Source organism: Manis pentadactyla, chromosome 16 (assembly GCF_030020395.1).
Source record: "Manis pentadactyla isolate mManPen7 chromosome 16, mManPen7.hap1, whole genome shotgun sequence".
Taxonomy (NCBI): domain Eukaryota; kingdom Metazoa; phylum Chordata; class Mammalia; order Pholidota; family Manidae; genus Manis; species Manis pentadactyla.
In genome coordinates, this window is record NC_080034.1 from 45571758 (window position 1) to 45587590 (window position 15833).

At 39.3% G+C, this 15833-nt stretch overlaps 1 protein-coding gene across 1 annotated transcript; it reads left to right on the plus strand.

Moving 5' to 3' along the window:
* Positions 1-10330: 10330 nt before the first annotated feature.
* Positions 10331-11465, plus strand: NKAPL (NFKB activating protein like). Its single transcript, XM_036907071.2, is given in 4 exon segments — positions 10331-10659; positions 10661-11172; positions 11175-11313; positions 11315-11465. Coding segments are annotated over 4 exon segments (1122 nt in total). The 3' UTR covers positions 11457-11465.
* The last annotated feature ends 4368 nt before the right edge of the window (positions 11466-15833 follow it).

The window sequence follows — 15833 nt, forward strand, 5'->3', positions numbered from 1 at the left end:
ACCTACAAGTATTGGCCATATCCAATGAAACCAAGAGAACCAATTTGATAATCCAGACATTTGTGAAAACTTATCAATAACATGATGAATATTATTTAATTGATTTTGGATATTTTGAGAAAAATCAGACAAATTAAAACAACATATTCCTGGAAACTGTTCACAACTCACATGTTCTTTTAACAATAGAAAGTCTGTAATAGCGCAATTTTGAAGTATGTAAGACCCAATGGCCTTATTCCAGTCTGCGCTTCCCCCCAGTGAGGAGACGAAGGCCACGGCAGATGGATGCAACAAGCAAGAGGTTTGTTATTCCAGCTAGCTGGGGTCCAAGTATCTGCCCGGTGCAGCAGGTTTCAACAAGGACCCCGAACACTCAAAGCCAAGGGTTTATATAGCATTTTCAAAACACTTAACTCATAATAATTTTCCACAGCTGCACATTATTTTTCCAAGTCATACATCCTGGGGTTAAGCGAGAGCAAGATAAGACCACTCCTCAATTGTTAGGGAGGTTCTGCACGATAAGCTTGGTATGTAAGATTAGCTGACCAAGGTTAGCTGACCAAAGGCCACAGCTGTCCCCAACCCGGTGTTCATGATTAACTTGTTTTCCAAGGCCTTACCCAGTTCCAGTTTTTCCTTCTAAGTCACATACTCAGAAAATGGCTTCTAGGCCCCTAAGATGGCTACTCTTATGCTAACTTATTCCCATTCTTACAAGTACTGCAACTCATACTTCTCCCAGTTCTTGATTGAGTTCAGATAATACATAAGCAGTCAAATTTGTTGTCTTATTGTATACATAGGCCAGCTTGGATATCTCTTTTTGCATTCCACTGACAAGTTCAGGAATGGGCAGGATGAATGCAGCTGCAACTGCAACAGAGGTGGGACCTAAAAGCTTCAAGTTGTCATCACAATCAGATGGCAGAGCTCAGAGAAATCTTTCATGGCTATTTCCAGGATAATCTATTAGAGCAGGAAGGATGCATCCCATGCCACATATACCTTGATAATGTGAGGAGAGGGCTTAGGATGTGGACCTGTACCACCTGCCCTGCCCCAAAGGTGGGCTGGGTTGTTGTCTGTTTGCTAGGGCTGTTTACAGTGAAGTTAGGGGTTATGCTGAGATACCCTTCCTTATTTGCGTAACACTCAAACATTCCAGGCCAAGTTGCTCCTGGCCTTTTGACCTTTAACTGATCTCACTGAAGAATGACTCTAGAGCTTAATGTTTAAAAGAGTTTTGGTAGGGGGTTTCCTTGCATGTAGTTACATTGCTTTGACCGCAAATATCCTGCCTTGATTTTTCTGGAGGCCCTCACCCTATTCTGTCTAAGCTTAAGGTCCCTGTCTCATTCCCCCCTCTACAGATAGAAAAGGGCAATGACCATTCTGGCTGTTTCATGCTGAGATGGGGCACATAAAGGGTGCAGTTAGGTCTCCGTCAGTGGTCAGTTGAGAGGGCCTTGGAATATTGGCGCTTCTATTCCAGGTTCCATTCCTATTACTATTTGCAGTTTTATGGCTTCTAGGAAAGATAGAACAAATTGTGTTATTAGGTTAAGTAGCAACATCTGGAGTTGGATTTTCCTCTTTGGAGCAACTTGACGAGATTAAGAATGCATGGCTGAATATGAGGACTAGAAAAAGTAAAATTTTAATTGAAATGATGGGCGAAAACTAAAACATCTTGAGAATCATTGATATTTTGGGGAAACTAGAATTCTGGATCTAGTCTATGTCCCAATGACTAGTATTATGATTTAGTATAGATAAGGCTAGGCTGCATTATTGAAACAATACTTTTCTCTAAAATGGCCCTCATTTTTATTAGAAGTAACTAGATTAAGAAAATAATTAATACTTGGCTTGACTATTTGCATAAGTGCAGCTGCTGGAGTCCAGCTCCAGCGGGGGGGTTGGAGGGATGTGTGTGTGAAGCCCAATAGGATGAGATGGAGTCAGTGCATGGAGAGACAGGACACAGAGTCAGATGGAAGTGATCTCTCGACAAAGTGCCAATGACAGCTTTATTTATACCATTTTGCACAAGGATATGACTATTTTTTATTTGTTCTTTTGATTAACAAGCATAGGCAAGTTTTATTCTTTCTGTTTCCTTCTAATCTATACATGGTTAGCCAAGTGTTAGACAGGTGATTTTTTTTCTGTTCCTTGACCTAAATTTTTCTTAGCAACATGGACTCTATTGTGTTTCTTGTTTCTATGCAAAGCGGTTTCTAAGTAATGCATGTGACCACAGAAACATGCAGCATGTAGCAGTGACTATGGAGTCTATCAGCTCAGGGTGAAATACAGGTCACTCACTACTACAGTTAGCTACGCAGGATCATCATCTATATTACTAATGCAATGGGTACATTTTATCGCCTCATAATATTTATTCTATTGTAGGTAGATGCAAGATAAAGATAGCATGATTTAGTGCTGTAAGAGGGCAAGTGTAGATGATCAGGTCTGTGCCTATAGAGTAGGTATTAATCCAAGTTAGACAAGGGCAACAAAACATCTACGGGTATAGACAATTTCTCTCAACACTGGGGGGGTGAGGTTCTAAACCTCACCTCTGTTGGCCCCCATTTTCTCACCTGATGGCCCCCTGCGACTGTGCCTGTCTTAGGTTGTTACTCCCTTGAGGAATCTTACCCATCTCTGGCTAACCAGCCATCTTTCGGGGCCATACAGGGAGATGTAAAGCTGGTAAGTGAGAGAGAAGCAATAATATTCTTTGAAAATGTTAGCTTTTTACTTCTTTGCAGATTTATGCCCTGTGGCTTCCAGGCCCAGCACTTGTCTTGAGGTATCTTTACTTCTTGAAAAATTATGGCATTTGGTAATTTCACATATAAGGCACGAATTCTAGTAAAGGGCTGTAATTAGGAAGGAAGAAGAAAAGCTATAGAAGTAGCACATTGAAGAAAACATGAGAAAATGGATTAAGTGTCAGACAGGCTTATTCTATTCAGTAATCTCTCATAACTCTATTTCTCTAATTTTACTATAAAACTCTTCATCACAAATTTCACTAGCATTGCAAAAAAGGGGGGCATTCCCACTTAGGTGGAGATGGGGTAGTCAACGTTTGACTAACTACCTGCAGGTTTTCTATTCTATGCCAAGATTGCCACCTGGCCCCTGCATGTTCTATTCTTCAGGAGCACTGTCCTGAAAAGCTTCTGGGAAGTTTATGTTCTCCTCCTTTCCATGCTGCTTATCAAAGGTTAGCTTAGTCTTTGGCAAAAATGCAAGCAAAACGCAAAGCCAATAGTGTAATGGAGAAAAACAAAATCAAGGTGGATAATAGGGGGAGCCAGCTGTGAAGGCCCCTGCTTTGTGGGGGTCTTCCTCCAGCTTGAGCTTTGCTACACAGCTTGAATAGCATGGCTCCCAGCATGCAGCAAGAAGAGCAATTGATTACATAGGATTTTTAAAATGTGCTTTGCTGGAACTTTTAATAAGGAATTTCAGATTGGACTTTTAAAGGCCTTTCAAGGCCAGAAAGCCAAGCCAGATTTGCCATCAGGTTTTGCCTGCAGTACCTGTAGAGTTGGGTGAATTCCTCTCTTCTTGATGTGCCCGAGACATTGTGAGGTTCCTGCACCTGCCAGGAAGTGACCTTCCTTACTCACCTGCTAAGGCTGGTGGGAACCCTGTAAGCAAGGTACCAGGCCTATTCTTCCAAGGGGCTTTGTTGGCTATATAAAGTCAACCTTAGTTCCTTAAAGCTGTTCAAAGCTGAGTTTACGCATGTGTCTCTCAGGTATGACATTCTAGTCAGAGCCTTGGTAACATAACTACTGTTTTTAATTGGTCCTGTTATAGGGAAAGCAGATTCTTACTGAGCTTATGCAAATAAACATACTTCCATAAAATATAATACTGTAAGTTTTTTTTTTATTTCTGGAGGGGTCAGTTAGAAAGATAAATGTTTCAATTCTGTTTATAAAGGTATTGTCATTTATGAAACTGTTGTCAGTCAGCTTAAGAGAAAAAGCTTAAAACACTTTATCAGCAACATTTGAAACAAAAAGCCACAAAATCATTTCCCTAGTTTACTTAATCTTATTTAACCAATGCTTGTTCTACTGAAATCCAGTTCTTTACTAGTTTAGGAGTAATAAAACAGTGACTATAAATGACAAAAGACTTACAAATGACAATGGTTAAAGATCTGATGAGAGCTTACTATAAGACAGTTGACGTAAGAAAATTTGCATATTAATGAAACATAAAACATTCAGTAACAAAGTTCAGCATCATTCCCTTTGACAGTGCTTTCCAGGTAAATATATATCAGAGAAATAAGCCAAATTAGTCAAATATTTTTCCTGATGAGGAGAAAAAAATTCCTCTGACATGTTCCAGGGGCCCTCTGGAAAATATCAGAGTTAACTAGAGGTAAAAAGCACCTTTTTGAATTTGATTTTGGGAAGCTGTCAGAAAAAATTTTAAGGCATTTGCCTAAATAGCCTAAATAGAATGATAAGTCACTATGAAACAATACTTATCTATTTAACCAGAATGACAATAAAAGATTTTAAAGGCAAGTACAGAAGATTACACAGTTGTTAGCAAAGCTTAGCTTTTAGTTCTTTTAATATTAAGATCTCATTTTCTTAAATACTTAGACAACTCATTGAAACTTGAAGCATGAGAAGCTGTTTTGATAAAACAATTAGAAAACTCTTTGCTATCTTTCAACATATTAAAAGCAGACTAACAGTTTAAGAAAACTGTCCTTTTAACTGAGAACAAAATTCTAATTTTGCTGTATACTTGATTTCAAGACTTATTTGCTTTAATCTCACATAGCATGACCATATCAATAATTCTTCTATAAACTTTCTACAACCTTCTTTTTGCATTCAGTGTTCTCCCTCTTTAAATAGCTGTACTTTAGAACAGTTACTTTCTTTTATGCTCAACAAAACGAATTTCCATTTCTTATACTTTCTCTTATTAAAACACCCATCTTTTTTAGCAAGTAGAGATGTTTTCTTTATTACTTTACGTAGCTTAAATTAGAACTTTAATTTCCAGTGAACACGGAGAAGTGGGCTATTGTAAACCATTGCACTAGCATTCTTTAGATTAACAAATTTATGAACACACTTTATAATTTCTGGAACCATGTGCTTTACAGCATAATCTCTAAGCACAAAATACGTCTATTTAACTTAGTAAAACTTTAAGGTTTTAGGTTACTACAAAGATTCTTAGGCTTTTTGTAGGTATACACACTGTAACACACTGTAATACATTAACATTATTATTAAGATGTTTATTTGCTACACTTATTTAGTTTACTTATTCCTAACAACTATGCTCACAAAACTTTTACCAAACAATAGACAAAGTCAAGTCTCTCTTTAAGCATTTTTTCTTGAAAGATTTAACAGATAACATCAACTTCAATGACTTAAGGTAAACTTAGGTAGCTGATAACCATAAGGACATGTCCATTTCAGTTTAACTTAAATTAGCATTAATGCTTAATATCTTTTATTAGAATTTTCTGGAAGTTTTAGAATGCCCAAATTTTACAAGCGCTTGTCTTTAAATCAATTTTTATTACTACCATTCCGGAGGTAGAAAAATATTTTTCACTTACACACTTAGACACACAAACATACTGATTGAGACCTAATGACTACAGTTAGCAACACTTTTCATAAAAGAAAATATACACAGACAGATAAACTGATACAAAGATTTGAGTTACTAATATTCAATTGCCTTTTTTCTTTTTAGTTTACTTGATTAAAAGTATCTCAATTTTCAAGAATACACTCTAAGGGTGAATAGTTTACATAACTGGGTTAAGGTTTAGATGGCCCCAGATTAAAAGGGCCCATGAAGACTCTGTACTGATAGGGGCTGTGTGTGTCTAAGGGGGCTGGAAATGAAATACAAGTACAATTCTAGCACCAGGTATTTAAAGCCAGGCTTTATCACAGAAGATAAATTTCTTCCATTTCAGGGAATCTAGTTTAAAAATCTCCCAATTTTTGAAGATAATAATGAACTCAATAAGAATAGATTTTCACCAAAATAATTTAGAAAACTAGTTCTATATTGTAGTCTATGGGATTTTTAACTATTTCCTTTCCTTGGAATAAAATAAAGTCAGCTGCATAACTTTATAATATTGTATACATCTCTCAGGGGCCAAACCTTTCTAATCAGAGACTCAAGACTGATGGCCAATGTTAATCGTCTTTTAAGTGACTAACGGGTGCTCAGACACATTTTATGAGATAAAGAGTACAACATTAAGTCAGGAATAAGAGTGAAGCATAGATCTCCTACCTTGCAGTGGTATCCTTGAAATTGATGAAGTTAGGAGAGAGTTAGGAATGTCCCCTTTCTCACTGAGAGGCCAGGGCAGTCTGAAGAAGCAGGCTGGAAGTCAGAGAGACAGAGAGAGACACTCCTCATGGATACCCAGTTGGGCTGTTGGGGTCTGATTCCAGACATGTGAATCTTTGAGAAGCCGCTGAAGTGTAGCCTCAGCCTAGACTCTTGCAGTTGCCCACGGCTTTCCTCAGTCCCTGGCATCCAAGGAGAGGCCTCTGAAAGGGAATCCTGGCCTCCACTCAGATGACATTCCCGGCTCCCAAGGAGATGGGGGATCCACTGAGGGAGATGCAGGGGAATCAGTCGCTCAAGACTTTGAGAACGGCAGCCGGGCTAGTCCCATTTAAGTGGCTGATGAGCGCCCCATGTTGTGTGCTATAGACGGCTTTCTTATGTAAGGACAGTGAAAGAAAGGCAGACTTGGATTCCAATACTCACCTCTGAAGCTATCCCTGTACGGGTCACCAAAAATGATGCCAGGGTTCTTGCTTGCGGAGCTGATAAATGAACATGGCAAACAGTCAAGATAGGAGAGCTAAAAGGGAGGCTTTTATTTAGAGATACAGTGAAAGGACAGACAGCTACTGGCTCATGCCAGGAGGGGACAAGAGAGCCCTGTGCACATAATTTTGACAAATTGTAGGGCTGTTTAACATTCCTTGAGGAAGTGCTTTCTATTGGAATCCTTCTGAAGGAGCTTGTAAATTTAAGGAGGGTAGAGTAAAAGCAAACTTTTCCCTGTCTGCCACAGGTAAAGGAATTGTAAAAAAACAATCTTTAAGATCAATGGTAACCATGTCCCAGTCTTTCAGAATTGTAGCTGGAGAAGGGAGGCCTTCTTGTAAAGGACCCATAGGTTTAAGGACTGCATTAATTTGTCTTAAGTAATGTAAGAGTTTCCATTTTCTGGACTCTGTTTTATAACAAATAGAGGGGAATTACATGGGCTTGTGGAAAATTCTAATCTATCTAACTGAAGCTCTTGTTGAACTAATGTGTGTAAGACTGCCAGTTTTTCTTTATTGAGGGGTCATTGATCCACCCAAACAGGTACAGGGATGATGTTCCCCTGTCTGTGAGCCTTTTTGAAATCTCTTAATACATTACTCCAATCAGTTTGTCTGAGGGTTCCTTGTGGCGGCAACCAGTAACAATGTTTTTTAATGTATTTGTGAAGCTGAGCAAAGTCTATTTTAGAAGTTTTCGCTCCTGAGGTTTTTAGGAGCGCACGGAGTAATTTTAAGTAATCCTCCAGCTTATCTGCTTTAGTTTCATTTTGGCCCATTATAATGTCCCTGACGTCTCGACCCTGTGCCTACGTACGTTTTCCCAGGAGTCTTACCGGATCGATGATCTTTGGAGCTTCCCCGCTCTGAGTTTCAAGGATCCGTGTTCAGGCGCCACTTATCGGTCTCTCCGTGCCTCTGACCCGCAGATAAGGGAGGAGACGCCATGAGATATTGAAGACCTGAAAGGACCAGCCAGGGGACTCAAGGCATAACAGTGCAAGAGTAATGCCGAAAAAGCACTCCTCATATTTATTGAGCAAATGAACCCAAACATCCGAAGAATTCTGAGCAGGGGGTTCAACACATGATCAACACACAATCATGATCTGACCCTGAGTCCAGCCCTAGGGCATGATGCTCCTCAAGGACAGGGAAACCATGTGAGGGCGGTCACGAGTTGTAGAACTGTTTTGTCTTTACTCATTCTGTTACTGATTGTGCATCAGGAGTTGTAGGAGAAACAATCAGGTCATATGTATTTGTACATTTGATTTCTATATTACTTGATTTATGTATTAATCCCATTAATCCCACACCCACTTTCTTTTACTACATCCCATTGTCAGTGTTTGGCTTTGCTGTGTGTCAGGCAAGCAGATCCAGATTTGTTTGGTTCAATACCATTGTTATTTCAAAATCTTTACCTATATTCTCAAAATCTCCTAAATATTTCTGTGTCCCATATTAATATTTGCTCATCTGTGTAAATAAAGTTAAGAAAATGAAAGCCCCCTTTTCCCCCAAGGAGGTATGGTAGGCATTTGTTTTTATTCCTATAAGCACATCTTTTGTACCACTGCTTTTTTTTACTAACCCAGAGGTCAACAAACTGCTGCCTGCAGGCCAAAATTGGCCCATGCCTGTTTTTGTATTGCCTAAGCAATGAATGATTTTATATTTTAAAATTTGGGGTGAAAAATCAAGAGAATAATAAAAGTTTGTGACATATGAAACTCAAATTTCACTGTCTATAGTTTTACTGAGACACAGCCATGTTCATTCATTTACATATTGTCTATGGCTGACTTTGCCATACAGTAACAGAAACCCAATTAAGCAAAATGCTATTCTCTCAAAAAATTTTTTATTCTTCCTATTTGAAGACCTGTATCACAAAATTGTACTCAGTTATTTTATTTCGAATAATAAGAATTTTATTTCATCAATGAAACTATGGAAATTTGTTTTTTCTCTTGTATATAAGTATGTATATAGTGTCTTCAGTTTTGCCTCTTGGTCCATGAAATCTAAAATATTTACTATTGGCCTTTTAAAGAAAAATTTTGCCAACCCCTGTTCTAGCCATAGATTTCCTAGGAACAAAAATACATTCTAAAACTCATTTTTCCATAGGTTATCTAAAAGAGATACTCCGTCAATTAATATTTGAAATCCCCATCAGATACTGGCTTAATTTTACAGCTACTGAAGTAAAATTTACAGATCCAGTTCACTGGCTTACTAAGTAGTTTATAACTTCAAAATAAAATTTTTACATGAAGTATGACATTTTTACTTACAGAGAATCTATAGTATTTACCTTATCCATTGTAACATTTTCACTACACACATGTCCATGCACTTAGAATGCTCACTCCTATTTGTGAGTTCCTAACTTAGCATAGTTGATGGCAGGGCACCATGCCAGTCTTTATCTCCTTCAATCACATTACTAGAATTCTACTTAGACCAAATAATCTAATTTGATCCTATTCAACTAACTTCCCTCCTTTATTGTTTAGAGTCCAAGCAACAAGAAAGCACCACTTTCAAGTTCTGACTTAGCTTTTCTTCGTTTTCCAAGTCAGTCAACTAACTAAGCAGGTCAACTTAATTGCAGAGAACCAAGATGATGGCAATGCCTACATGAAGTTTAAGATCAGAAGAAAAGGATCTTGCATGAAATATTTGTCATTTCATAGTGAACGAAGTGTGTGCAGAAACCACAATGTTTCTAAAGATATTAACCAGATTAGGAAACAGCTACAAGATGCATGAGATGGATGCTTCCCTGTGTCTTAGGGGTAGAAAACTCTGTGAATTAAGAATTGAAAATCATAACTCTGGCCCTCACTTGTCTCAGAGGCTGAGCTCAAACTTTGATTCTAAAGGAAATTCTGATTCTTGCTTCCAGTAGGAACAAGTGGGGTTTGGAAGTCACAAATAAGTGTATTTCCACCATGAAGAGATGGGCAAGCTCCTTTTTAAGGTATAAAGAGGAGAGTGAGAAGTAGGGGATCTCCACCAAGGGGTAAAGATGGAGAGGGCGAAAGTAAGATTAGGAGGAGAGAAGGGTTAAGTATCAAGATAGTTAAAGCATTCGAATAGGGGATGTTTGAACAGTAGAGGGAGTCATTGGTGGGAGATCCTTTTTTTACTTTCCAACGGCTCTCAGGTTGGGGGATGTAAATCTTAAAATCCTGTACGGCTATGCTTCTTTACCCATTCCCAGCTGGAAGTCTCCAGGCAGCTACACTGAAGGCAGGAGCCTCGGGAGCCACGCGCGCTGTCTGGCTCTTCACTTGACAGCTGCCAGGAAGCGAAGCCGTGCGCAGACCATTGCCCGCGCGCCTGCGTGGGTCAGAATAGTAGGTTCGCCACAGCGTCTGTGGTGAGCGCCTGGCGTTGACCTGTTGGCCACTGGTGGAAGCGTGGCTATGACACCGGTATCCCAGGCTCGCTATCCCGAGGACATCCCGGGTACTCGGAGACGGCGACGCAGCTCATGGGCGAGCCCGCCCTCCGCTCAGGACAGATGCTCTTCCTGGGGTGGCCGTGAGGGACTCAGGCCAGCGTAGGGGAGATCGGGCGTCAGCACTCCTTACCAGCCTACCCGCTCCGGGTTCCGCAGCTATACATTCTCATCCTCTTCTTCTGTCTACTGTGGCCTATACCATTACCATCACCACCGTTATGCGGGTGATCAGCAGTGGGTGCAAGACTACAAGAAGGAGAAAGTGGAGAGCTGTCGGCAAAGGAGGCTGAAAGAGAGAAAGGATTGGGGAGTTGGGAGCTCCTGAGGTATGGGGGCTGTCACCAAAGTTTCCTGAGCTGGATTCTGATGAACACGCCTCAGTGGAGGACATAGAGGTAAAGACTCAGAAGAGCCGCACTTCAAACTTCAGCCCTGAAGACAAGAGGAAAAAGGCCAGTCGTTCAAAAAACAAGAAGAAAAGAAGAAAAAAATCCAAAAGAAAACATAGGAAATATTCTGATGATAGTGACAGCAATTCAGACTCTGACCCTAATTCTAGCTCTGCCGATGATAAAAAGAGAGCCAAAAAATACAAGAAAAAGAAACACAGAGCCAACAAACCCAAGAAAAAGAATAAGACTAAAAAAGAAACCAGTGAGTCAAGATACAAGGATTCAGAAGGGGAGTTGCCAGAAGATACCGGGCTTGAGCAGTCAAAGATTGCAGATACCACGGATCTAAAAGGCCCAGAAGCACCCATAATACACACCTCTCAAGATGAGAAACCTTTGAACTATGGCCATGCTCTGGTGAAGGTGCAGCTATGGCAGAGTATGTAAAAGCTGGAAAACGAATCCCACGAAGAGGTGAAATTGGGCTGACAAGTGAAGAGATTGCTTCATTTGAATGTGCAGGTTATGTTATGAGTGGTAGCAGGCATCGCAGAAGAGAACCAGATCTACAGTGCTGATGAGAAGAGAGCCCTTGCATCTTTTAACCAAGAGGAGAGATGTAAAAGGCAGAATAAGATTCTGGCCAGTTTCCGAGAGATGGTGTATAGAAAGATAAAAGGGAAAGATGATATGTAAGGACTTTTTGTTCTAGAGCAGGACTTTTAACAACAGTTTTATATTACCAAAATAGTATTAAAAGACTTTATGGTGCTACTGAACCTACTATGTAAGAAAGTCCCTAAAGAGAAAGCTGCTTTTTGAGATCTCTTTAGCAATTTGTTTTTTGTTACTTTAAACTTAAACATATGTGCACATGGTCTAAAAAATATTCAAACATTACAGGAGGAGAGTTAGTAAACTGTGAGTCTTTCATCCTACTCCCTTATCCATCTTCTCAGAGAAATCTTTTCGTTGACGTCTATATCTATATGTACATAAGCATATATATTGCAGGATGAAGGTTGGAGCTATTAACCTGAAAGGTTCTTTCCCTGTTGCCCTGACTTTTGTCTCCCTTGAAAGTCTTCGTTGCCTCAAGGAGCCATTAATATGCCCCAGGGAGGACCAGAAGAACGCCCAAAGGAAGAAAGGATTCAATTGAGAGTATACTTCTGGTTGTGGTTAACAGATTGAATTAAAAAATAGAGATTTACTGGCTCATGTAACTGAAAAATCTAGCAGAAGGATGTGTTTCCTGCATGGCTTTGTAGGACTTCAACTTCTTTCTTCTCCATGGGTCATTTTCCTCCTCAGGCTGGTTTTCCTTAAATAACAAAAGGGCTACCAAAGCTTCTGAGTTGGGCTATATATTTCCTAGTCTACCTCTGAAGAGAAAAAGAAAGTTTCATCTTGGTACTCCAAACAAGAATCCTGAGGTTCACCCTAATTAGATTAGCTTAGATCACATACCCACCCTCAGAAAAGGTGCTGTTGCCAGGGAAATAGAATGGTCTACTCCTGGAGTTGTAGTTATGATCAGTTTATGGGCTACATGGGGAAGGAGTAGATACCTGAATGAAAAGTAGGGTAATGTTGGGAAGGGGGTTAGGCAACCAACAAATGCCCACTGCAGTTTTGAATGATTTTTAAAAAATATATAGTATATGTGATGAAGCCAACTTTCCTTGAATAAAATCTTATTTTGGCTTTGATTAATAAAAGGCAAATAATCTGATTGAAAGAGGCATAAGGTTTTTCCATGAAAATAAATGTAAAAGAGAAAAGATGAAGATTCCAGGGTGCTTGAGTCTTTCAAAGAGTAGATTAGCTCCCACTTAGACTAGGAGAAGAAAGAAAAGATGAGAAGGTTGTAAGATAAATTCTAGCCAAAATAAGCAGGCGAAGAGAGGCAACAAAGGGCCAGGTAGTTTATTTGAACACAATTCTTGGGTGATGTTCCCTGGTCTGGCTATCACAGGCCGGGGAAGTCACACTCAGCAGGGCAGGCAGCAAGTTTTTAAAGAAGGCAGGGGGAGGGAGAGCAAAGGTGTACAGTGGTGCGAGGATTGGCTCGCCTAGGGTACGTGGGGGTCTCTCATTGGCCTTTAGCCAGGTACTGGAAAGTTACCACTAATCTTCTAGCTTGGGGAAAGGGCTCTAGTTAGGAATGTTATCTGATCAGGCTCTGGAATGTTGTCAGACTGGAACCTGTTGGTGTCTTCGCCTTGTTTGGTGAGGCCTGAGCTTGTCCAGCAGGCTCACCCTTTCCCCTGGTGCCTTCAGCCTTACAAAGGTAAAAAGGAGGCAGCTGGTAGAGTTCATGAACAGATCAGATCAGGAGGGACCACATGGTAAGAGTTAGCACCGAAAGCCTGGCTAGCACCTGTGCTGAAGAAGACTTTAGAGTGAGCCCCATTCAAGGTCTACAATAAAATTTTATTGTCATCCAGTTCTATCTCCCAGAATCCCAAGACTTCATTTCAATACTAGTCAAACTATCTAATTTGAATAACCATCTTTTTAAGACTTAAGACCTAGTAAGTTCTAAGGATGAAGAAGAAAAAGTGGGGTTCTAGAATATCAGAGGACATGTGATGTAGAAGGGCACCTTCACCTCAGTATATGACTTGATTGGCACTGGACCACACTAGATTGAGATTGTCCCCAAAGAAGGTTGAGGAACACTGGTGAAAGTCAGTGTTACATATGTATATTTCCATTTCCAGAAGCAAACTATACCACACTATATGCATAGACCTGTACCTTGCTTTTATCACTTAACATTACACTGTGGAGTTGTATTTTACATTAATGCATATAAATTTACCTAATCTTTTTAATGACCTTATAGTATTCTACTGAATGGAAGTACCATATTTGCGGAATGTTTAAGATATTTCCTATGTTTTGCAACTACACAACAGTGAAAAATCTTTGTGGATGTGTGAGAGTATTATCTGTAACATATTCATCTAGAAATAGAATTATTGGGCCAAAAAGAACTCTTTGGGTTACCTAAAAATGACCACCTAGAAGTATAATTATTGGATCAAAGGGAAAATATTTCTTAGGTGCCTAAATATTTATTAGGTACTAAGCATGATGGCAGGTACTGGGGGTAAACCAAAGTAGAAGTTAGGCTTGATCCCTGCCATCATAAAATTTTACATTCTCCTGGAGGTACAGATCTTAAAAAGTTAACAAATACTTATAAACTGCAGCATGCTATGGAGAAAATAAAGGGCTAGAGATAGTAATACAGTGGTCACATTTAATGTCGCATTTAATCTCTCTTTGCTTTTAAATTTCAATAGATACTGCAACATCGCCGTCCAAATAAAACGCACCAGTTCACACACCTATATCGTCATCAATACTGTACTTTAAACCTTTGGATCTTTGCCAATCTGATACGTGAAAAATGGCATTTCATTTTTTCATTTAAGAGTAAGGTTGAGCAGCACATATGTATAAACATATATATATATAATACATATGAATCTTTTGTAATTCTTTGTGTGTGTGACATACCCACATTAGAACCTTTGTCCATTTTCCTAGTGGGTTGGCCTTTTTTTTAATTGATAAGAATTCTTCACATAATAAATTATCTCTATCACACATCTTGCTGATATTTTTCCCCTTTACTTGCTTTTCTAATTCTTTTTTGGATGTGATTGATCATAATGCCATTTAAGGCCTAAAAAGATTCCATAACACTAGCCAAATACCTTTGTCTTTCTTACTTCGGAAAAAGATACAGCTGAGAAGCTGTGGCTTCCAAGTAAGCCAAGGTAAAAATGTGCTTTATCAAAGTAATAGAATATACAAAACACAACAAATAGTATGTGTAATGCTGTATTGCCAATGGGTTTCAGCTCTAGGCAAGTTCACTATGGATTCAATGTGACCACAGAAATGACAGTAGAACGTTTTTGGGACGAAAGGGTTTATACCCAACTTTATTTCCATGGTGGCAGGTCAATCCTAGAATCCTGTCTACTCAGAGCAAGTCTGCATTCTGGGCCTCTCTTTCAGCATAGTTATCCTCTGGGTCTCTCCACCCACATAGCTAACCCAGTCTCTGTCCAACAAACTGTCACCACTCCAGCCTCTGCAGGGCTCTTTATATAGAGTCAATAATGACGCATTGCCCACACGTGTGTACTGAGCCAGCCAACCAGGGCCAGGTGAGAATCCTGGCCACAGGAACCTTCCCTTTATCCACAAATGCCTACAGCACAGTTCTCATGAGAGCATTTTGTGCAGTTCAGTATATTTAATTTGCTGTTTAATGTTGCTATTAGAGAGAAACTTGGCCAGTAAATCTGCCTTTAAAAAGATTTTGAGACTTGGAATTTTACTGTGGATCATTTTGTCTCAGGGGAGCTAATAAAAGAAGTCAGAACAGCTTCATTTTTAAAATAGTTTTGCACAGAATATGTGGTTATAGGTTGTGGAAAAGAAGAAAACAGCACTGCATAAATTCCATATCATGTTTAGGTGCCAAGAAACAATCAGAATCACTTTTAAACTCTGCTTAAGGAGGAAGTTGAATGGATCAAACAGCTTGTCTTAACCAACAGTTACACTGAGTTTTATTCAGTGTTGAGAAACAGCACTGGTGAAGAAAGGAAACTGGTAAGTCTACTGCTGATTAATTTACAATTGATAAACTTTGTGAGACATCATCCACTTTCTCATGGGCCATTAATTTATGACTTTATGGAATTGTCTAAAATAGTGTTTGACAGACTATAAAAACTCCCTCACTAGCATAAGGGGCCCTAATGGGTATTTAATTACCTGTTTGTTTTTTACGTTTTAGCACAAGGGAAGATAGCTATCAGCATCTTATGATATGATACCCATAGCTATCAGCAATTTAGAGTTAGCAGTAAGAAACTATAGATTTGGCAAATTGCTATCTTTTTTATTCTTAACCTCACAAGTTCAGCTGGATTTCTATGAAAATACCAGTAAGATTTCACCATCAAGCATGAGGGAAGCTTTTGGTTTGAGAGTTATTTATTATTTTGCCATATACAGTACCCCCATTTTATTAGGAGTTTC